Genomic DNA, 22,715 nt, shown 5'->3' on the forward strand with positions numbered 1-22,715 from the left:
GAGTAGTAACTTAGCTATTGATACACGCTAGGAATCTAGCCAATGACAAACTCAAAAACTTGTAATTATTTCACTGCACAGTGTTTAAGACAAAAAAGTATATTTAACGACATAAGTGTTCGGCAATCCTTAACTCATTGGGCATGCATTCAAGTGAATATATTAGTCGTTATCAGTATCAGCAGTATCAGGACGACACACCGACAACAAATGAGTGGGCGCCTATCGCGAGCCACCTACTGGCTACACCGCACAGTACAACTCAATCATTCGTAATCCTTAGGCAATTTTAAAATTTTAAAGCTTTGTGTTGAATTTTAAAATTGTCAACAACTTAATTGGAAAAGTTTCAAACCTTTTTTTAACATCTTGGGGTGTTACCTGCTGAAAAAGATCAGCTGACTCAACAAAAATAAAACTTCTGTCAAATTTGCATCAACAAAGCTAAAAAAATAAATTAAGGTTAAGTATGTAAATTTTTTTGTATTGATATTTTGATATTAAGATAAAACACGACTATTTATTTACGACAACATGAAAACGATAAGTGTACAGCAGCCGATAAATTTGAAAGTGGTGCGATTGGAGTTGGACTTTACAGCTCTGACTCCGGACCTTAAACCGGGAGAAATGACGAGAAAACAGAAAAAAATTAAGGTACCAAAGATTGGAAACATCAAGAAACCCCCGCCAGTTCCGCCACCACCGCCCTTACGCCTTGAGAACTGTACTCAGGTAAGTCATTTTTCCAAACGTTTCTAGTTGTGAATAGAAATATCTAACACCCGCAAGAAATTCTATTCCATAAATCTTAATCACAAAGCTATCTTTATAAAACTGTCATGGTAAACGCAATCAATTTTTTAAAATATATAAAATTATTTAGAGAAACGGTGTTGTTATTTGGGAATTGGTCGGGAAAATTTACCTATTAATGATACTTACTTGTGTAACTAGGAACACCGATAAGGTGTATTATGTCACTACTTGCCTCCATCCATAACTCCACCAGTCTAGAACCTATTATGACTAGCTTTTACCCGCGGCTTCGCCCGCGTTTATTAAGTGCTCCTCGTAAATTATTATCAATATCTCGGGTTCTAAGCAACGCAACGTATCGCGAAGAAACTTACACCAGATTTTAAGTTCGAAAATTCGCTATAAAATTGTGAAAACCGCAATCAATTCTATCCAGTAGTTTTTGCGTGAAGCGCGAATAAACATTCATATGTACATAGCACATTTTTCAGTTTTATTATACCTATGTATGGATTGATTTATGTCACCCATCTCTCCAATGACTTTATTACACAACACAACTAAATGGCCTTAAGGAATATAATTGACATAGTCCAAGAGAGTAATGAATTTCTTGGTTCATTCCTTACCATCGTCAATAAAGTAATTTAATCATAGTTAAGTATGATTGATATAAGACAGGCCTTCTGAAACCTGACTCACATTTCATCAGTCTAGTCTAAAGATATTTAGGGCTATTTTTCTATTTCTTTCATGAAAATGTAATAGTTACGAGTAAGTTCTATTTTCCATAGAAAAGGGACGTTAAGGAGCTGGTAGAAGCTCTACTTGACGACTTATACGCAGACCAAAGAGCGTGGAGCAACAGCAGCGCCGTGGATTACAGCCAAGGGTATGACAGAAGCAATTTAAATAACATTCAAATGTTGTAAATTTGCGAACTTTTCGACAATGTTGTAGTGTGGTTGTAGTATTATGACCTCCGTGGCATAGTGGTCACCACGCCCGGTTCGTCACTTATCTGGTGATCCCAGGTTATATTCCCAGCGCGAGCAAATATGTACTTGTGTCCACAAATATTTGTCTGTTGTTCAGGGTCTCTTGTACCCATTTCTATGTTACCATAGGACCCACAGTGATTGCTAAGTATGGGTAGATGAGTGTAGGTAATCCATTTTATTTACAAAAAAAAGTTTGTGGGGCCCTATTTTTGGCACTCGTTTCTTTGAAGTAGGTATACGCTGAAAAACCTTTACATAGTTTCTAATTCAAATTTTAGTTCAAATGAATATTTGTATTATCAAATGTCACAATTTTCAGATCCACTTCAGAAGCTTCTGTAACGTCAACATATTCGAATTGCGGAGAGCAGACAGACTCCATCGAACGCAGTTATTTAGAATCCTTAGGTATCTACCATCGTTATCAGTATTTGTTCTGAATATTATTTTAATATTTGTTATTTGGTAGTTATTTTGCACTAGTACATGAATAAAAACGATGTCATTTTCAATTTGAAAAACCACAATTTTTGAGTTTTGACTTTCCTTATGGAGGAGAGGAATGGATGGAGTGACCTCGCGGCTTATTAATACAAAATAACATTATAGCAAAATATCTTATTTCCGTCTACATTGTGTTTGTTGAACGATTACAGAAATAGATGAACTCAGACAACATATAAACGAATGGGAGTACAGATTGCAAGTGACGGGGGAACGACTGGCAAAGTGTGTGCGCGTTCGAGATCGTCTTCGAAGACAGCAGAAGAGAGTATGTGCCGCATTCACCGTGCTCTTGCGACATATCAGTAAGTCACCAATGATTGACAGAGATCGAAAATAGATTTAAAAATCTGTCATGGTACTGGTTCGTATTCAATTTAGGTATATTCATTTCAATAGGTATATCAATCGAAATTGAATTCTGTAATCTAACATCATCGAATCGAGATTGAATTCCACTAAAACTCATTGCTATTGTTGTATTGTAGTTGTTCTCTATCGATCATAAATCATAAGAAACACCAGTTGACGGAATCTATTTTAATATTGGTGTTTTCCAATCAAACTGATGATCTAACATTTCATTCGTAGTGTAGTTCAAAGGGATTGAATATAGCGTTACACTTCAAAGACTACCAGTCAAAAGTGCTATTCCTGTAAATCTGCCAACACTGGCGTACACAGGCGCCGAATCGATACGCTACGCACACAGCAATCCTTGCAAGCCTACTGCGCATGCTTTCTGAAGAGGTACCACGAAACCGTCCAACGATATTTTATCCTGATAAGCAGAGTGTTCCCTTATTGTGGCGCCACATGTCGCTACTGTCTGAATCTCAGTCCGTTGCTTAGTACGGGGTGCAAAACCCCACCGCGCCGTTTCCTTTCGTGACTTTCCCAGTAAACATCGCATCAGCTGGTCGACTACGCAGTCCCAAATGCTATTGAGATATGGCAAATAATTATTCACATTTCCGAACAGATTTCTTGATGCGTTTGTATGTTCAGTCCATTTCACGTGTTGTTATCAGGGTGAAATTGTAGCGAAAAATGTTCTATCCGTGGTTAGCCGCAGTGACACTGCATCGAGTGAGATTAGGTCGTTAACTTAGTGTATAGTGCAGTTTTAGAGGTATGATTTTCTTGTCCAATGTATACGGCGTGCAGGACCGATGAGTGCAATCTTGAACTCCCTCAGAAACTTGGCTGCGTCGTCACGGGCCAACTCAGGTACTTTATATAAGTTATATTCTTTGTATCCATACGAAGTCCATCAAGCGTAGATTTCCAATTTCCTGTCAATCCAAGCCGAGGTTAATTATGTTATCCTATTCATTGACCTTTTTATTCCCAGTTTGATTAATAACCTCGAAGTTAATTTAAATAATTTCTCGATTAATGAATTTATATGCAGTAATTTGGCCTTCACATTTATGTAAATTCTTATAATCGCTTGCTAATCGCTTTTCTTCATTTCCTTAGTTTGTGCCCATTTATTTATTGATTACCTATCTGCATAGAAATACGCATACTTAATTCATTAACTTATCTTTTAAATAAGTTAAAACAATTACCTAGGTGAAATTTACTTTTGGTTCCATAAAAAAAACATTAAAACAATTATATTTTATGAGGCCAATAAAGTTGAAATTCCAAACATATTTAAAAGTCATATTTTAGGACGAGTCGATGCCTTTTAATTAAAATTTAGAAACCTTTTAATTTTTCTGATCCAAAACAGAAAATATTTAAAATTATTTTTCCATGTGACCGCGTCGAACAATTTTATTATAAATTTTAAATAGCAAGTTTTATTTATCCATAGATATTTTATTAATTCTATTATTTTTCACTTTCCTTAAATTCAGAAATTAAGAAAAGTAAAATGTTTTTCATTGTTGAAAATCATCAAAATTTAGATATAGACAATTCAGATATATGTATTAGTATAATACCAGGTACCAATATGTTGATTCCTGTGATTGATTCCTACCGAACCTACGCACGCTCACATAATATTATTTACTTTCAAAATTGATTTCGTGATTCGTCTTTACTTAACTATTTAACGTAAACACTTCTCTCATTCTGTTTATGTGACACGTGTTCGTTGATGCTCGTAGGCTTTGCGTAGCACATCGTCTACGCCATTCGAGTTTTTAATGTTTTCTCTCATTTTATTAGTCATGTAGCTAATAAAAACTATTTTCATTGAATTAATAACATTTGTGTAGCTGGGGAAAGTGGCGCACGGTTCGGAGTGGGGCCGAGCGGCGGGGGCGAAGGCCCCGGCGAGGGCGGCTACGCGGAGTGGCTCCATGCCATGAGGCTGGTGGCTCGCCTGCCCGCCGGCGTGCCGCAACACTTCCGAAAAAAGGTATTGAATTACACAATAACGTATATCCTATAATATAATGATTATATTCGTGCACCTTGTGCTTAAGCTTTTGATAGGGAAATGAAATATGCAAAGAAAATTCTTAGAAGAAAAATTTGCATCAGATCAAACTAGGACCATTTTGCATTTTATTGTTTCTAAATGCTCTGAAAAACTACTAAACAAGGCTAATTGATGGACAGCTACATGTTTTTTCCACTTGTTTATTATTTGAAATCTACGATAGATATACACAGAAAAGAATATATTCCACCATTAAAGTACCTAAGTACATTTATTTACAAAAGGTTGTTAAATTTACCTCTACGCACTTCGAACAACATCAAAGGTCTAAAAATGTCTTTTTATTTTGTTAGATGAAAGAAAGAACGAAAACCTTTCCGCGCCAAAGTGATGAAGTAATCAAAGTTTTGTATGACGTGTTTGGATTCTTCAAAGACGCAATTCTGAAAGTCTGAAAATGAATACTACTCATAAATAATTTGTTTAACCAATTTTAACAAGAACTCGAGAATAACTTTGCAAAATAAAATACTAATTATTCTTTTGTTAAAATTAGTTTAGCTAATCAAGACTAAGATTAATTAGATATTTAAAAAACCACAGATTTTGCAATATTATTAATATTTATTTAGTGAATTTGTTGACGGCAACTATAATTTTATGTTAAAAGGTCTTTCCTTGCCTTTTCCTTCCTGCGATGAAGCATCTCTAACATTCAAAATTATTTAGCTTACCTTAGGACGATATATGTACCTACATCATTTATTGACGTCAAAAATTTACTTAAAACTTAGTCTACCGCCGACTTCCAATGGGCAATTGAAGAAGAAGTGGCACAACAAACTTTACCGCACCCTTTACTCCAAGGACGTGAATTAACAAATGTAGATCTTATCTATGTTGCGCCGCTTTCTTTACACTTGAGCCTGGGAATAAGCTTAATAATAAGTAGTTCAATGAGATACGTATACATTACCCTCAACCAACAGCTATGGCTAACATTGGCGGATCGACACCTGACGGCGCGAGGCGTGGAGTGGCCGGCCGCTGAGCGCGCCTGCTTCCGAGGCACCGCTCAGCCCGATGACACTGAACTCGGTGCACAGATCCTTAAAGTACGATTTCATTTTTCATATAACATGTCTCTCTCATGTGAGCATTTTTCCGATTTCTTACTCAGTCGTTAGGCGTCGGTACAAAGGGTTTAATTATTTTCTCCACTTTGCATTGTCTTCGACATTCACATAAACCCAAATTACAGGCACTCTGTGCTCTTCAATATGGATACAGATAAGGATGTATATAATTATGAATTGTAAATAGTATCGATTGGTTAAATAAATACCTACCAATCGGGAAAGAGATAAATCACATACACTACATACCTACGAGTACAATCACTTTGAGATAGTTTACAAGACTAGGTAGGTTAAATTTTAAAAGTAATTACCTAATTTGATTTTCGCAGGACTTGCACCGCACTGGTTGTTCCCTTTTCTGTGGAACCGAAGGGAGGGAAAATCAAGCAATGCTACGTAGAGTTTTGTTGGCTTATGCGAGGTAAATACATGATTTGAAATAAAAATACATAAATTTGTACTAAAATATGTTATAGATACTATAGTCAAAGCAATTTAAATGTTTCTTTCTAGGTGGAATAAAGACGTTGGATACTGCCAAGGGTTTAACATGCTAGCTGCTATTATTTTAGAAGTAATGGAGAAATCTGAATCCGATTCTCTAAAGGTATTTTTTTATTAATAACTGTACTTGCTCAAAGTACGTAATATCATTACCTAAGTTACCATTGGCCGTTTTGAAATATGTTATATCACATTAGGAGACTTTTAACAGCAGCCAAATTTTGATTTTTTAACTATGTTTCACATAACAACAACAACTCTCCCCAAAAACACGCGAAAAACAAAAGAAAATTTTATACGACAATTCTATTTGTTATCGCACCAAAAAGGGATTTTCTATATAAATATATTAAAGTTCAGTAGATAACACAATGTACAAATTTGGCTAGTTTTCAACTAAGAAATCACACTAACTAATTTAATAAATGTGTACCGTCTCTACAGCTAAGTTTCAGTAAGTAACCACTTGGATGAAATATGTAAATGATTTAATAATTATTATTACATTGTAGGTGATGATTTACCTAGTGGAAGCTGTCTTACCTGAGGGTTATTTTGCCGACGATCTTCGAGGCTTGTCAGCAGACATGGCTGCGTTCAGAGACCTTTTAAGACTACGCATTCCCCGCCTGGCGAACCACATGGATCACTTACAGAGAATATCAGATGGTAATCAATTGTAATATGCAATATGTTGTGTTCGTGTTAAAAGGATAGTTCTTTACGAGAAACACAATTACGAGATTTCTAATCTATTGACACTGTTTTTAGAACACTAAAGTGTTCCTGGTCGCGTTCAGGGTTGTGAAGCAAAGAAGACCAGCGTAAGAAAAAACTTTAAAATTTTGAAGATTCGGCTGTGATCTTACAACCGACCGCATGCCCTCCTTAGGAATAAAGTGTTCTAAAGTGCTGTATTGCTCAATGGATTTTATCTTTCACTAGCTGTTGCCCGCAGCTCCTCGCGCGGTAGCATAAGTGTACCCCGAACTATATTTATTCCAAACATAAAATCGGCTCAGGGGTTTAGCCGTGAAAGCTTGACAGACATTCGCATGCATAAAATTAAGTAGTATAAAAATACGGAAATTTTTCTCTTGTTTACAGGTGGAGGCGTGGAGCCTCCATTACCAGACGTGTTCACAATGCAGTGGTTCCTGACGCTGTACGCCACGTGGCTGCCTCGCGACTGCTTGCTGCGGATTTGGGATCTAGTGTTGCTGGACGGCAACGAGGTGTTGCTGCTCACAGCACTAGCTATATGGGATTTGTTGCAGGAGTATGTAGTTTCTGGAAATATTTGTTAGCAACAAAACATAGATTTTCTATTCAATCAGCATATAACTACAACAATGCTAAATTGTATAATTCCTTCTTTTTCATTGAGATTCGAAATGATCCTCTCATTTCGAACATTATCAAAGATGGACCATGGTTTGTACAGCTCCATAATCACGTAGATTATTAGCCGAGAAACCCCACTTACTATTAGGTTTTCTTGGCAACTCCCAATACCAAACCGATTCTGAATGTGTCAGACAGCGTCACCTGGTAGGAATTTCCGGGTGTTGGAACCGAGCTTGTCGATCCTAGATACAAAGTAGGTTTTCACTCAGTTTAATGTTGGTACTGTCACGTCTAATTTCCAGACGGATTCTATCGGCGAGATCGGCCGACGATTTCTACAGCTGCATGGGGGGTGGCGCGGGGGAAGTGTGGGCGGCGGGGGACGCGCTAGTGGCGCGGGTGGTGTCGTTCGGGTCCGCGCCCGAGCTGCCGCGCCTGCGCAGCCTGCACAGATACAGGGTGGCCCCGCCCGCGCCCCCCGCGGTGCACGCCGCACCCGTCTGTCAACCACCACTACATTCTGCGGTTAGGATATCAAAAGAATCTTCTTCTTGTATGTTTTACTATACTTTTATGTCAATCACCTCTAGAGAAAATGTTTGATCCTTGAAAAAACCTTTGACCTCTTTCACTGCTCACTGATAAAGTATATTATATGCATATCTATGTCTGCTTGTATGTAACATATCGAACAGATAACGTTAATAATTGTGTTTCACAAACGTTGGATTTTCTATCTGCGAAACAAACTTTAGATTTATCCAGTTTGTCTATTAGGTTGCAATTAATATTTTATAAGAAAAAAAAAACGAAACACTTCGTTAGCAACGTTTCTTGAAAATATGTTTTTTACACCTTTCAATCAAACACGATCATAATGATCAAATGTGTGAAACAAGTGTGAAAGTTTCAATTCAACTATAATAAACAGAGAGAGAATAAGAGTAAAAATTACTAAGTTTAGTAAAATTATTTACGTTTTTAGATGCAATCAATGACAAAACGTGGACTTCGTTTGTTCTATTCGGAGGATGAAGGCGATTCAAGCGATGATGGAAATAAACTGGCCCTAGCAACGGTAACTTGTTTTAAAAATTTAGAGTACTCCATAAAAAAATTACAGTCTATAGTAACTTCACTTTACGTTCAATCCATAAATTTTAGCATCATTAAATCTTACACAATAATTTAAATATTATAGGTTATGCCTCGACGTGAAGACCGCCTTGGTGCTGGAGACCGGTTGTCTTTGGATATCGGAGCTCTGAAACGTCAGTACGCTCGTCTGCGCGAGAGGCAGAGACAAGCGCATGTCATTCTAGCGGCGGCCTGCGCACGACATGCAGCAGGTAAGACTACTAGTTTAATTTTATTAGTTTTATTAATATGTTGACAACATAAATAAATTATAATGCCGTTAATATTTATTAATGGCAAACGGAGAAATATCTCATTTATAATTTAATCTGCTTTTCAGTCGGAGTTCCTACTTCCCCAACCTCTCTCACAGTCAATAATCTTTTACTGGGAAAAAACGCTATTGTCAGTTCTCGTGGCAGAAGACTCGGCCCGCCTCCGGGCGCTGTGCCACCTTCTAGATTGGCTTCATCGCCTCTTAAGACTGAATCCAGTTCACCTAGTCGTCCAAATGAAACAATTAGTTGGATTGAAGAAAAAAGTAAAAAATCTCTAAGCAGACGTAACTCCGTCAAATGGAAAGATATTAAAAAAGAAAAGGTCAAAGAAAAAATAAGAAAAGCTTCTATCGATTTGGATGAAGCTGGAGACGGTGTCATCGTATCTGAATTAGAAGCCAATGAAATGATAGCTTCGCTAAGATCTCGTAGTTCAAGTGAAAGTTCGTCTTATTCTTCACATACTGCGTCTAGCACTGATACGAGTCTCTGCGATAACAAAGAAAATGCCAGTGACTCCGAGCCCGATTTACCAGACGATGACAAGGTAAAAAACATTAACTTTCCTAATAAGGTAAATAAATCTACCCTCTCTCCAATTTTCAAAGATAAAATAATTAGTAGCTCTCCTGATTTAAAGGACATCAAAGTTTCACCGGATAAAGAAAAAAATATTTCCACAGCTAAATCTGTGAAAAATATAACAGATTATCTTGACTCTGCTGCTGGAGAGCCTCTACGCACGTACATTGATGGATTTGAAGGTAAACTTAATGATAGCATCATCAGCAGGTCAGAAAATAATATGTTTAAACCTACAAGTCCTTTTCAAAGTGTATCTCCTTTTTCAATAAATAAAAATGAAGTACGCCAAAGGTTAAATATTAAGTTTGACGAAGCTACTGTTAAAAATGAACTTACTAGGCCTACAAATTTAACAAAACTTGGTAAAAATTTCACAGAGTTGAGCCCTGTTGATATATCGCCTTGTAATTATTCTATGAATATCAAGTCTCCTTATAATTATAAATTCGAATCATTGTTGCATAGTTCCGAACCTACTGATTCAATTTCCAATAGACCTCCAGACATCATTGATAGCTTTACAATGTATCCCAATTTTGTGCCTGATATAGATTTATCGGATAAAAACGTGTCGGATATAGAAACTCCGCCCAGAAGTCCGGACGCAGAGAGTATTATTGTAAGTGAAGATGAACCACCAATTCAACTAAAAATTGATAAATATTTCGAGCATAGTCCAGAGTTTTTCGGTGCTAGAGTAACTGATCCAAATAACTCTGAAATTCCGAATAGGCGACCAGTAAGACGGCATTCACGGATACCAAAGAAACCTGATTCACTGACACTACATATGAGCAGTACTGATAAACTGTTAAAACACGAAACTGAAAGAGCATCATCTTTACCTCAAACTCATAGTTTTAAAACTTCTACCCCAAGTCCAAGAGCGAAAAAAAATGAAAATGACATTATTGAAGAAAACTTAAGTAACGTAAAACAGAAAGAAATTCAAATATCGGATCCCGGATTAAAACTAAAAACACCTGATAAAGTAAAAGTAAAAGAAATATTTTCTCCAAAAGATTATATTCTTCAATCTGGTCGAAAAAACAGTGAAAGGGCTCTACAAATAATTCAAGAAAATTCTAAAATTCTGAGTAGAATTTTAACAAAACAAAATATATCTGAACCAAGTAGTAAAGAAACTAAACATACATCGGAAAAAGAAGTTGAAACCTCACAAAAAGAAGTTATTTTAGTAAATACCATTGAAAGTAAATTAGTTGATTCGCCTTTACTCAAGGAGTCCACATCAGATTCTTTAATAGGTTGTAGAAAAAGAAATGTCAATAGTGAGACAGCTGAAAAGAATGATTTCATAAGAATAAGGCCGATATCAATCGATGATCCTTTTTCATTAGAAGTTCGCAATATTTCATCTAGAAATGATGAGAACATAAAATCGATTACAACACCTAACAATGAATGTTTAGGTAACAAAACTGACTTGTATGGATGGGAAAATAAAGGATTTCTTGCAAAATGTGACACCAAAAAATTTTCACCGATTTCAAGGGATACTTTTGATTATGAATATAGAAAGAAAACGAACATATCGATTCAAGATGATTTCGATAATGATGTAAAGGCAATACCAACACCTGAATGGACTCGTCATTCTTTTTCCGGCGAGTCCAGGACTTCCATCACTTTACCGTCCTCAGAACGCAAGGATACATCCACATGTGAAAAACGTTTCACTTCTAATGATTATAATTATCCCTTATCAAGTAAATATAACGATTTTGTATTATCTGAAGCTAGTGACATCTGTAGTAAAACAGTAGACAAAGGGCCGAAAGTATGTGAAAATTTATCAAAGACTGATAACAGCCAAGTTAGTGATTTTGCTAATATAGTAACTTCATCTATTAGTTTTACTTATGAACCATCCGTAGAAGATGATTCACCTACGGAAGCTAAAAGTAATTCAAGTGATACGTTATGTCAAATAACGTCACTCGATCAAGTATCTACGCCAATTTCTCCTAAAATATTTCCTAGAGAAACGCCCACATTACCTAAAGATATTTTAGAAAGAAATGATAAAAGTAAAGTGGAATCTGATGATACTTGCAGTGCTATCACTTCACTTACTATAGAAACCGACAATACGTTGTCATCCCTGTCCTATCCACGCAGTCCGTCTACGGGGTCCTATCACCCGTTTCCGACTCGCCCAGTGATGCGGATGCCAAAAGAGCTCGGAGTCAGGCTGGGTATGTACCCAAAAGATACTGTCAGCTCTCCCCAAAAGTAATTTTAAGTACTTTTAGCATTACCACGCAAGACAATTAGCGCTACAGTATTACGACACCTTGCTTTACCCATATAAAACTGGGCCTCTCAATATTGATATAAGTTTTGTCGTATTCATTAATCGACAGCACTAATATATCTAATCACGAACAGCATTTTTGCCTGCTGTTGTATTGTAACCTTTTTGAATACTACTTTTACATTGTCATTTTTGCGTTAGAAATATAGGTAGCTCTATATATTATGTATCGGTACGTCATCTTAATGCGGGTTTTAAAACTCTTTTTGCAGTTCTATTTGTTTTGATATTATTATCTTATTGTATAGATTATCAATATATATTACGTAGATATATTTTAAATATTATGTACAATTTACTACTGTTTTTGTGTTTATAGTTATCCACTAAAGTCTCTTTAATCTTGGAATACGTAAAGCCTAGCTAAATTTAAGATTTTAAAAATGTAGGAAACTTTTCAGTAATTTTAAAAACAAAAGAGTAGTAGGTATGTAAAAAGAAGCTGTTCGTATTCCAAACAATGTGAGAGAGGATCAAAAATACAAGTTGCCTTGAATCCCATTTATTGTTATTGTAAAAATCCTTCGCAATACGAAAAATGTACTTTAAGGTAGATAGGCTACTTGTTTATGTCAATATTAGTATAATTTAAAGCAAATAATAGATGTTTATAACGCAATAGGATTGAAATTCTATCTTTGCAAATGAAAAGAGTTGTGTTGTTAGAGAACAATATTTATTATACGACAATATTAAAAAATATATACATTATGCAACTGCTGGTTTATGTGTTTAAATTAATAAATGTTATTTATCATATAATACACTAAAAATCGTCAATAACAGGTGGGCAAGTACATACAAGGTGCTTATCACCATACATATCGTCGATACGTCCAACTGTAGGCCAGATTTTCGTTTCACCTTTTACAAATGGCTGAAAAAAAAAAGTTATATCTTGTCTATAGGTATTAATCCGCTGATTGCGTAACAAACACCTATCAAACATTAAGTAACAAACATTTGTTATCGATTATCAAAGTTATGTGATTGAGTAATAAACATCTTCAAAAAGTCACAAACTTTTGCATTTATATCATCAACTGGAATTTCTCAACTGAAATGTATATTTTGTTATTATTTTAATGGTGGTCGGAAGCAAGATAGGAGGATATCTGACTATGAAGCAAGACGAAGAAGTAGCAAATACTTACAGCCGGGAATGCAGCTTGTTCCCTAGAGTAAGGACGATTCCAGTCTTCTGATATCACCACCTCTTGTGTATGTGGCGCCATCTACGAAATAATAAAATATATTATTATTCAATAAATTAGCTAAAATACTTTTATTAACGCCAACCCTACATAGGAATGATATTACCTATCAGCTATCAAGGCTCCCATAGTCGCCTCGTGCAACATCCACAGGAGGATATGAAGTCGTCCTATTCTATGGCCGAACCACACACCATAATTATTTAAAACTAATATCAAAAGAAATTCACCTTGAGGGGATTTAATCGCTTATCCAAGACTCCGTCTTCAATGTCTTTGATCTCTTTCCTGATGGTGATCAGCGCTTCACAGAATCTGTCGAGCTCCTGCAAGTCTTCAGACTCCGTGGGCTCGATCATCAGCGTGCCCGCCACCGGCCACGACATGGTCGGCGCGTGGAAACCTAAACATACATGAAATCTGATAACCCTAAACATACAAAAAGATGTACGGGACGCCTTGACTTGATTGACAATTAAAGTTGATATTGGTCGAAAGTAAGATTTATTGAACGTCCGGAAACTTGTTGGATAAGGCAATGACAAACCACTCCGTTAACAGTACCTAGGAAGATGTGTGTGTTTCATTTCACGTAATGACCACGACCCTCAGCCATGAGAAATACGGGGATATCTCAGATTATAAGCAAGTCGCCAGAAACAAAATACTTCTCTACAAATTTAGCCCAACTTGAGAAAAAAATTAATAAAATATTTATGGTTATTAAAAAAATACGTACCAAAGTCCATGAGCCTCTTAGCGATATCTCCCGGCTCGATATTGGCAGTTTTCTTCAAGTCCCGGACGTCGATAATGAACTCGTGTGCGACCAAACCTCTTTCGCCCTTGTACAGCGTCTTGTAGTGTCCCTCCAGCCGACGAGACATGTAGTTTGCATTCAGGATTGCGACTTGCGTCGCGCGCTTCAGCCCTTTCGGTCCCATCATCTGTAATGTACAAGCAATTATCGATTGAAAAAAAAAAATTAAAGCGACTAGAATGGAAACACTACTATCCAATGATTAAAGTATATTAGAATCCAGTGGATCGAAGAGAAAAATAGTATTATAGAACCTATATGTGGATCAACAAGGAATGTCTCTTATGGTAATAAAAAATATTTATATTGTATCCAAATGGAATGTGAATTTTAGCGTGTACTCTTCTGGCAACACTTATTTTTCAATCAATGTTGAGTAGCTACAAACACGTAGTTCGTCAAAAATCAATTTTATACTCTACATAAACAGACTAGTGAAAACATTACACTAATCTTTCAATAATATACGAGTTGATGTGCTAAATTATTTTTATTAAGTTACTAGCCGTCGCCCGCGGTAATATAGTAATAATATAAATAGTATCCATGTCACTCCAGTTGAAGATAGTTTATCTCCACACCAAAAATCCACTCAATCTAATCCGTTCGCTCCGTTCTGGCGGAAAGAAGAATAAATAAACACACTTTAACATTTATAATATTAGTATGGAATTATAACTGACCTTTATATATGCCCATGAAATAGGCAGAATGGCTGAGGAACCATAAGGCGCGGCGCTGACGGAGCCGAAGCTGTGCGCCGCGTCGCCCAGGTCCGCCAGCGGGTCCACCACGGGGTGGGACGGCAAGAATGGAGCCAAGTGAGCTTTCCTATAAAAAAATTAAATGAAAATAAACACCATTTGTGTAAAAAAATCTTGATATTAATCAAATTTTTAAATTAAACGATTTAATTTAAAAATAAAAATAATAATTATTCTTGAATATTAAAATAAATACGTGGACATATAAAAATATATATTGCAACTATACAAATACCTAACTTAGCAATGATTTAGATTAGATTTAGTTTTTAAAATCAATAAGTTTTCTGAAAATTTTCTTTCTATAAGAACACTGTCTTGTATTACAAAAATTAAAAGAGAAAAAAGATTAATAATATCGATAAAAATCTCAAGTTATAGCGTAATCAACGGGAAATGTAAGTGGCCGACAATCTCGGTGGCGCAGTGGTAAATGCTTGCCTCTGAACCGAGAGGTCCCGAGTTCGATCCCCGGTCGGGTCAATTAATTGGCCCGGATCTTGGATGTTTATCTGTATATGTATTTATTATAAAATATAGTATCGTTGAGTTAGTATCCCATAACACAAGCCTAGAACTTACTTTGGGGCTAACTCAATCTGTGTGATTTGTCCTAATATATTTATTTATTTATTTTTATTTAAATATAGATTCAATTTTCGACTTTAAACGTTTCACGAATTTTTGAATAAAATCAAAGAATGAAATATACCTGAATCGATGGTAATGGATTTTATATAAATGACGGGTAGATGGATAAAGTAGGGAGTGTCGCTTCACACGCGTCCTACTCTATCCATCTACCCCTCATTCATATATTCTTATATAAAATTTAAGGCTATTCTTACACTCCAATCGGTCCCATTCCGGGTCCCCCGCCTCCGTGAGGAATGCAGAATGTCTTGTGTAGGTTCAGATGTGATACATCGCTCCCGTAGTCTCCGGGGCGACATAGACCCACCTAAAATTAAATTAAAGTTCATTTAAACTTTTTAATTTTTAAAATCCTCGTCATAGTACAATTTAAACAACGACAAATTAATCGATCTAGAGATCGATCTGTAAATATTGTTACTACTAACCTTTTATTGATACCAACCATACAATACATTTCTAATAGTAATTATAATTTAGACTGTCATTTCGATTAGCAAAGAAGAATGGTAAATTGTGTTATGATTAAGTTACCTGCGCGTTCATGTTGGCGCCGTCGAGGTAGACCTGCCCGCCGTGCGCGTGCACGAGCGCGCACACGTCCGCCGCGCGCTCCTCGAACACGCCGAACGTGCTCGGGTACGTCAGCATCAGGCACGCTATGTTCGCGCTGTGCTCCTCCACCTGGACATAGCATATCGCCAGGATCATTAGGACCCGCTGTGCTGGACTGATAAAACGCCTGACCAATGTATTTATATTTATTAACCTAGTTCATAACAGTCAATGAACTAATACAATAAGGTTACATAGATTTATTGAGGGCTTGTGTCATCACACCACAATCTTCTTGACATTTACATATACACAAGATATTTGTCATCCCGGAAAAACAAATGTACGCGGGCTAAGTCGCAGGCAAAAGCTAGTAAGAAATAATCAAAGCTAATAAGAACCTTGTCCCTGAGATGCGCCATGTCGATGTCGCCGGCGGCGGTGACGTGTATAGCGGCCACGCGCATGCCGGCCATGTGCGCCGACGCGGGGTTGGTGCCGTGCGCGCTCACCGGGATCAGGCAGATGTTGCGCCCGCTGTCCCCGCGGAACTCGTGGTAGCGCTTGATCGTGCGCAACCCCGCGTATTCGCCCTGAGCGCCACTATAAATATATGACGGAGTGTTCACTGACTGTACCTATATATTTATCCTATCTATATATGTTACATCGTATATATATGCTATATCGTATATGCATCATCTCTCTCATAACTAACATTTAAACATTTTAATGACTCAGTCTTAGCGCTGGCGCCGTTTGATGCGATTATGTTCCTTTGTTATTATAAGTGAAAAAGCTGAGTGGTTACTCAGCTTTAACGCCACAATATTCTCTCACTGGTTAGTGAGAGAATATTGTGGCGTTATTTCGTCCACTTCTCTGTGATTATACTTGAAGTGACTGTGTGATATGGAATTTACTTTTTTATGTCCTATGATTATGGTTATCTGAGTGATGAGACAATTGTGTAGGATATAATGTGGTTAGTTAGCATGGCAAGGGATTGTACTGTTATAGTTCGAATGTTTTATTTCACGCATCATACGAAAATACCGCTTCGTATATTTAGCCAACATTTACGTACTTGTATCAAATACTATGCATTGTATAATTACCTGTTAGGTTGGAACGACACTCGATCGTAGCCGGTGATGGCGCACAAATCCTTGGCCAACTCCTCGAACAGCGTGTGATACCCTTGACACTGGTCCAGAGGTGCGAACGGGTGGATTTCAGTGAAATGCTTGAACGAGCACGGCATCATCTCTGTCGTAGAGTTCAGTTTCATAGTACAAGAACCCTGAAATTTAAAATCAATATATTACATCTACTAATATGTATAAACGCGAAAGTTTGGATTTTAGTTATTTATTTTTAGGAAACCCAACGGCTATGTTTACAAATATACTATAATATATGATATACTGGAATAGCACATTGGGTATATTTATATCCATTTGTTTGTATGTGCGAAGATAGCTTTCGTAGCTATCACATTTCTTAACAAAAATATAGCAGTAGAATAACTTACCAAAGGAATCATGGAGTGTACCAGCGAAATATCTTTATTCTCCAATCGTTTCATGTACCTGACTATTCTAGTCTCAGAATGGTGCATGTTGAACACGGGGTGGGTGAGGTAGGGGGAGGTTCTTCTGAAGGATCCCTTCAGGATACTGCGAGCTCTTACACCCTCGTCGTTCATAACCTGTAACACACAAATTTTCTTGCATATAATTTTGTGATAGTAATGTATATTATTATAAATATAGGAAACATAATCTAAAAAAACGCTAGAAAAATTCACGTAGAGACATCATATTTCAGTATTTTCATTTTCGTGACAAAACCACAATTATTAAGAACTAATATCAAGAGCTATTTATTTTATTTTTATCGTCGTTGAAAAAAATACATTTACTGCGTTATTTAATAATTCTGGTGTGTACAAAATCCGTTCCTAACTTTTACCATATTTGATTACCTCTTTGACATCTTTGCAATCAAAGATCCACAGCAGATCGTCGACATCTTGCATGGTAGTGGTCTCGTCCAAGGCCACGCCCACCGCACCATCGTCGAAGTATCTCAGGTTGATCTTCTTTTGTTGCGCACGCGACTTTATTGCGTTTACATCGTGCTCCGCTAGAGGCATGATGTGTAGGGTGTCGAAGAATACGTCGTTTGATTGCTTATGTCCTCGTTGTCTGATACCTGGTGGACGATGGCAATATAGAAGAATAGTTATTAATAAAAAATATTATTATTATTTTCTTCTCTCTTTGAGTAGTGGCTAAACCGATATAAGCTTCAGAATGTTGAGTTTGTTTTGTGTATTTTTTTCATTAAAAATCAATCAACGAACAGACAATTAACAAGCGCCCTCCTAAGGGCGGAAACGCATAAGCCAATATCTTGCACACCTGCATGCAAAAATAACAAACCTAAGACGACGATTTAGCGTAGCCAAATGAGATAGAACATTTCTATGCAATTCGCAGCCCATTTCATACAAAGCGGTAGACTGGGCGTTACAAAACCGGGCACACGATAAGGGACAAAAAATATGTGCCGGTACACGCCATAGTCGACACATTGGCCAGCAGCGCAGGCACAGTACAGATGTCGGATGTAACCTTGTCAAGCACAATGTCAGTTACCATGTTCGAGCACGAGCGCGGCGTGGTGCACCCTGGCGGCGATGTCGCGCAGCCCCTGCGGCCCGTGGTACACGCCGTACATGGCCGACATGTTGGCCAGCAGCGCCTGCGCAGTGCAGATGTTGGACGTCGCCTTGTCGCGCCGGATGTGCTGCTCGCGGGTTTGCAGAGCTAGTCTGCAATTGGAAACTCATATCAATACACACAACATATACATGTTCATGTAATGTATTATTGTAAGTATGCAATAGAATATTTTGTACACTTTAATTTTCACCGTTATTTACATAATTTATTCCTGAAGGATTGTAGACTTCGTGCGAAGCCGGGCCGGATCGCTAGTTCATCTTTACATATTATAAAATGAAACGCTATACCGCGTTAAACTCAAAAACTACTGCACGGATTTTCACGCGGTATTCACCAATAGATAGTATGATTCCTGAGGAAAGTGTAATTAAACATGTAATTTATTATGTGCGAGCGAAGCTAGTTCAGAAAACAATTAGTAATCCTATCTTACTAATACTATAAATTCGAAAGAGTAAGAAACATACATACACATTGTGTATGTGTTTTCTTACTCTTTCACACAAAATCTACTGTACTGATTGTTATGAAATTTGGTAGACGGGTCGAATATAACCTGGAATAACACATACTTTTATCCAGAAGGGAGCGAAGCCCCGGGGCGCAACTCACCTATAAGCGTCTCGTCCAGTCGCGTCCCTAGTGACGCCGACCATCCGGCCGGGCATGAGCCGCACGAGCGGGTGCTGCGCGGCGAAGAAGCCGGCGTGCGGGCCGCCGTAGCCCAGCGGCACGCCCAGGCGCTGCGACGTGCCCACCGCCAGCGCCGCGCCGCACTCTGCCGGCGGCCGCAGCAGCGCTAGTGCGAGCAAATCCGTCGCTACTACCACTAACGTCTAAAACGGAACATTTTAAGCATCTGTCCCCGCATCGATATTTCCCGAATCCAACAATTAGCAATTCTCAAACTCTCTATCTCTCTCACATCTGAGCGTTTTCCCGGTTGCTTCCTAAACAATTGAGTTGAGCGTCGGAGACCAGTATCCGCTTTCCTACATTTTTCGTCATTGGCATCCCTAGTCGTCAGACCATTGGCACGCAAAGTGTGTTTATACATTCTAAATTTACAGCGGTTTTTCAACGTATCTGTTTTATTCAAATAACTTACGAAGTACAGATTACAAAAATATGCATAACTAAAAAACTACCACAAGTTAACTTGCATGATTCATCAAAACTTCTTTGATGAATGGACATGAACACATGAACGTGGACATGAACACATGAACGTGGACATGAACACATGAACGTGGACATGAACACATGAACGTGGACATGAATACATGAACGTGGACATGAACACATGAACGTGGACAGGAACACATGAACGTGGACATGAACACATGAACGTGGACATGAACACATGAACGTGGACAGGAACACTTTTTAGGCTCGAAGAGAACCTAGTTTCGCTTTTGAAAATTCGAAACATCGAAAATTATCACAATAAATGTTTGTTACAACACACTACTATCATACATAATATCTTACCCCATGCTCCTGCGCCTGTTCGGCTAAAGACGAGTAATCATACACCAATCCCCTGGTATCAGGGCACTGCAGAAGGACGGCGGAAATGTCCCTCTGAGCAAAGTCGGCTTGCCTCACATCAGGCAACACTATCAACTCTAAACCAAGAGCGTCCAGTCGCGTCTGAACCACGGCAAGCGTCTGAGGGTGCAGTCTCTCTGAGATTACGAACTTTGTTCTCTTGTTGTGCCTGTAAAGTACAGCGATTTTTAAACTAAACATTAAGATCTACTGAGATCACGCTTCAGAAGCTACATAAAAGTGCTTCGACCACTGGTGGATAGAAGCACTGGGACTACCAATTCACTTAAAACTATACATATTATATATGTGTATTTTGCGAATAAATTATATTAAATTCTATACAAAATACCTTTACCAGTGGGACGTCACAAATATCTATGAACCAATGAAGGTATACCTATGGCATAGGGACAGAGCCTCGGCAGCAGCAGTGCCTTCATCCAGCAAGGAGGCGTTGGCCACGTCGAGCCCGGTGAGATCGCTCACCATAGTCTGATAGTTGAGCAGGCCCTCCAGTCTGCCCTGGGATACTTCTGGCTGGTACGGCGTGTACTGCGTTGTCCTAGAATTAATTATAATAACGACTTATTATTTTTATGTAATTAGCGGCTCGTCTCGCCTGCTATCCGTCCAATGATCTAATCATTATAAATTACACCAAAACCTTTTTTAGGAATCACACTATCCATTAATGAAACCGTATAAAAATAGACGACGAGATTATATATGTAAACAATCTTATCATATATTTTTTATGATTCTACGACAATATAAATTAAAACAAAATTTTAAAAATATTAGTATATCCGAAAAACAAATACACTTACCATCCTGGATTTTCAAACATGTTCCTCATTATGGTATGAGGGACGCAGCAGTTGTGATAACCCATACCGATATAAGACCGCCATATTTGATTTTTCTCCGCAATTTTTCGCACTCTTTCAATAAGATCATATTCGCCTGAAAGTACAAATTCAGTTTAGAGTACAAATATAACAGTCATGAAAAGTTTATAAACACCTGTAATAGTAATTATATGGACTTACTTATTGGTTCATTTATATTCATTAGACCATGGAGCTGGATTTTCTTGGGAACTGCATCATTGGTCAGCTGATCGAGACTCTATAATGGAATTGTTTTTTAAATGGGTTATTATAAACAAAAACGCTGAAACGAGAAGGGGGATGTTAATCACTTATGTTGGACAGTGCCTGTCACTATTATGTTTGTTAAAAATGTATTTTTACTATACATTTCTATCTAGTATAAATCGATAGGAATTCTGATGTATGTACTGATTTATCGATGTTCCTATCATTATCAGTTCGATTGCGCACTTCTACTTGGTCCTTCGGAATCAAATACCTACCTAGGTATGCGAATTCAAAGTTGTTACTTACCTATGGAAAAAACATTATTTTAAATAGTATAAATAGCATGTCCTCTCCTGCGCATAAATGTCGAACGGGGCGACATTCCTATGCGCGGAAAACTCGACACAGCACCATTCCCAAAGAGGGTTGATGTCAAAGTAGGCAGAGGGGCAAAATCAAAGCAGAAACATCAAAAAATTAAGGTTTTTTTGCATACCCGTCACAGACGAGAATGTAACCGGAATGTAACCTGAGAATATTTTTTTATATTAGCATTAGTTATCTCTAAACATTACGATGAGAGGAAAAGATACTGACCTTATACCCAAGCAAATCTAACATAGTCACAACATCTTGGTCTCTAGGTCCAATATGCCTACTTGGGAAATCTGTACGATCGGGAAACAAGTTTTCTGACGTCATATGCGTCGCAACACATCGTGCTTCCTTTTTGAAAACTCCGCTTTTTACTTTAGAATATTTTCCGTTACAGCTAAAAATACCCCTAGAGCCAATACCGTGTAAGAACTTATGCATTTTTAATTTGTCAATAAAATTTTAATTGATCAACTAAATTCTCATGTTAATACCCGTCTTATAAACTCAAAGGCAATGGACCAACTGATAGGAGAGGTCAGGCATACATCAATCTGATGAAGTTATCAGACCTTACGAAGTAAACATAATTAAAAATTACTTAAGTATTACATTCATTAAGTAAGTATGTATTATACTGGAATAAATAAAAACTTGGCTAAGTACCCTGCTTATCTTCAAGTATCTATTTACAACTCGGCAACAGACTCCAGTTTAATGTTAAGTAATAAACAATAATGTGGGGATTTTCTAGTACATAATACCCACTGCCGGAAGTTACAGGTCTCATCTTGGTCTTGCCCCTACCCTGCTTTAGCTTCGCGTATCAATCGCAAAAAAAAACAATCTTTCGCATATGTATTTATCCAATCAACTTCTTACATCACCTCAAATGATGCGGTCCGGGCCAACCATTTGTTTTATTATTGTGAT

The 22,715-nt window shown here is 37.5% G+C and overlaps 2 protein-coding genes across 3 annotated transcripts; one reads left to right on the top strand and one right to left on the bottom strand.

Moving 5' to 3' along the window:
• Positions 1–209: 209 nt before the first annotated feature.
• LOC128671017 (uncharacterized protein) lies at positions 210–12,716 on the top strand. Of its 2 annotated transcripts, XM_053747089.2 has the most exons (14): positions 210–735; positions 1,554–1,651; positions 2,080–2,168; positions 2,417–2,569; positions 4,499–4,641; positions 5,655–5,780; positions 6,134–6,225; positions 6,318–6,411; positions 6,821–6,977; positions 7,416–7,587; positions 7,958–8,180; positions 8,641–8,733; positions 8,857–9,004; positions 9,133–12,716. In XM_053747089.2, the coding sequence occupies exons 1-14, from the start codon at positions 535–537 to the stop codon at positions 11,913–11,915; spliced, it is 4,572 nt and encodes a 1,523-aa protein (XP_053603064.1). In that variant the 5' UTR covers positions 210–534; the 3' UTR covers positions 11,916–12,716. The 2 variants fall into 2 exon arrangements, with proteins under 2 accessions (XP_053603064.1, XP_053603065.1); XM_053747090.1 differs by lacking the exons at positions 210–735; positions 1,554–1,651; positions 2,080–2,168; positions 2,417–2,569 and adding an exon at positions 3,066–3,494.
• Positions 12,648–22,322, bottom strand: LOC128671018 (uncharacterized protein). Its single transcript, XM_053747092.2, has 18 exons — positions 22,005–22,322; positions 21,357–21,435; positions 21,135–21,270; positions 20,705–20,869; positions 20,245–20,473; positions 19,366–19,589; positions 18,664–18,839; positions 17,988–18,217; positions 17,535–17,711; positions 17,119–17,303; positions 16,402–16,603; positions 15,980–16,129; positions 15,640–15,752; positions 14,711–14,858; positions 13,947–14,154; positions 13,438–13,610; positions 13,148–13,228; positions 12,648–12,870 (listed from the first exon to the last, which is right to left on the bottom strand). Exons 1-18 carry the CDS (start codon positions 22,221–22,223, stop codon positions 12,760–12,762), a joined length of 3,006 nt encoding a protein of 1,001 aa, XP_053603067.1. The 5' UTR covers positions 22,224–22,322; the 3' UTR covers positions 12,648–12,759.
• Positions 22,323–22,715: the final 393 nt, after the last annotated feature.

This window comes from Plodia interpunctella, chromosome 6 (genome assembly GCF_027563975.2).
Source record: "Plodia interpunctella isolate USDA-ARS_2022_Savannah chromosome 6, ilPloInte3.2, whole genome shotgun sequence".
Lineage (NCBI taxonomy): Eukaryota > Metazoa > Arthropoda > Insecta > Lepidoptera > Pyralidae > Plodia > Plodia interpunctella.

Coding starts and splice junctions, on each gene's coding strand:
- LOC128671017 (XM_053747089.2), top strand. CDS start 535: ATGAAAACGATAAGTGTACAGCAGCCGATAAATTTGAAAGTGGTGCGA. Junction 1,652..2,079: donor GCCGTGGATTACAGCCAAGG/GTATGACAGAAG, acceptor CACAATTTTCAG/ATCCACTTCAGAAGCTTCTG. Junction 8,734..8,856: donor ATAAACTGGCCCTAGCAACG/GTAACTTGTTTT, acceptor TAAATATTATAG/GTTATGCCTCGACGTGAAGA.
- LOC128671018 (XM_053747092.2), bottom strand. CDS start 22,223: ATGCATAAGTTCTTACACGGTATTGGCTCTAGGGGTATTTTTAGCTGT. Junction 20,870..21,134: donor ATGTTTGAAAATCCAGGATG/GTAAGTGTATTT, acceptor AATTAATTCTAG/GACAACGCAGTACACGCCGT. Junction 17,712..17,987: donor ATTGCAAAGATGTCAAAGAG/GTAATCAAATAT, acceptor TGTGTGTTACAG/GTTATGAACGACGAGGGTGT.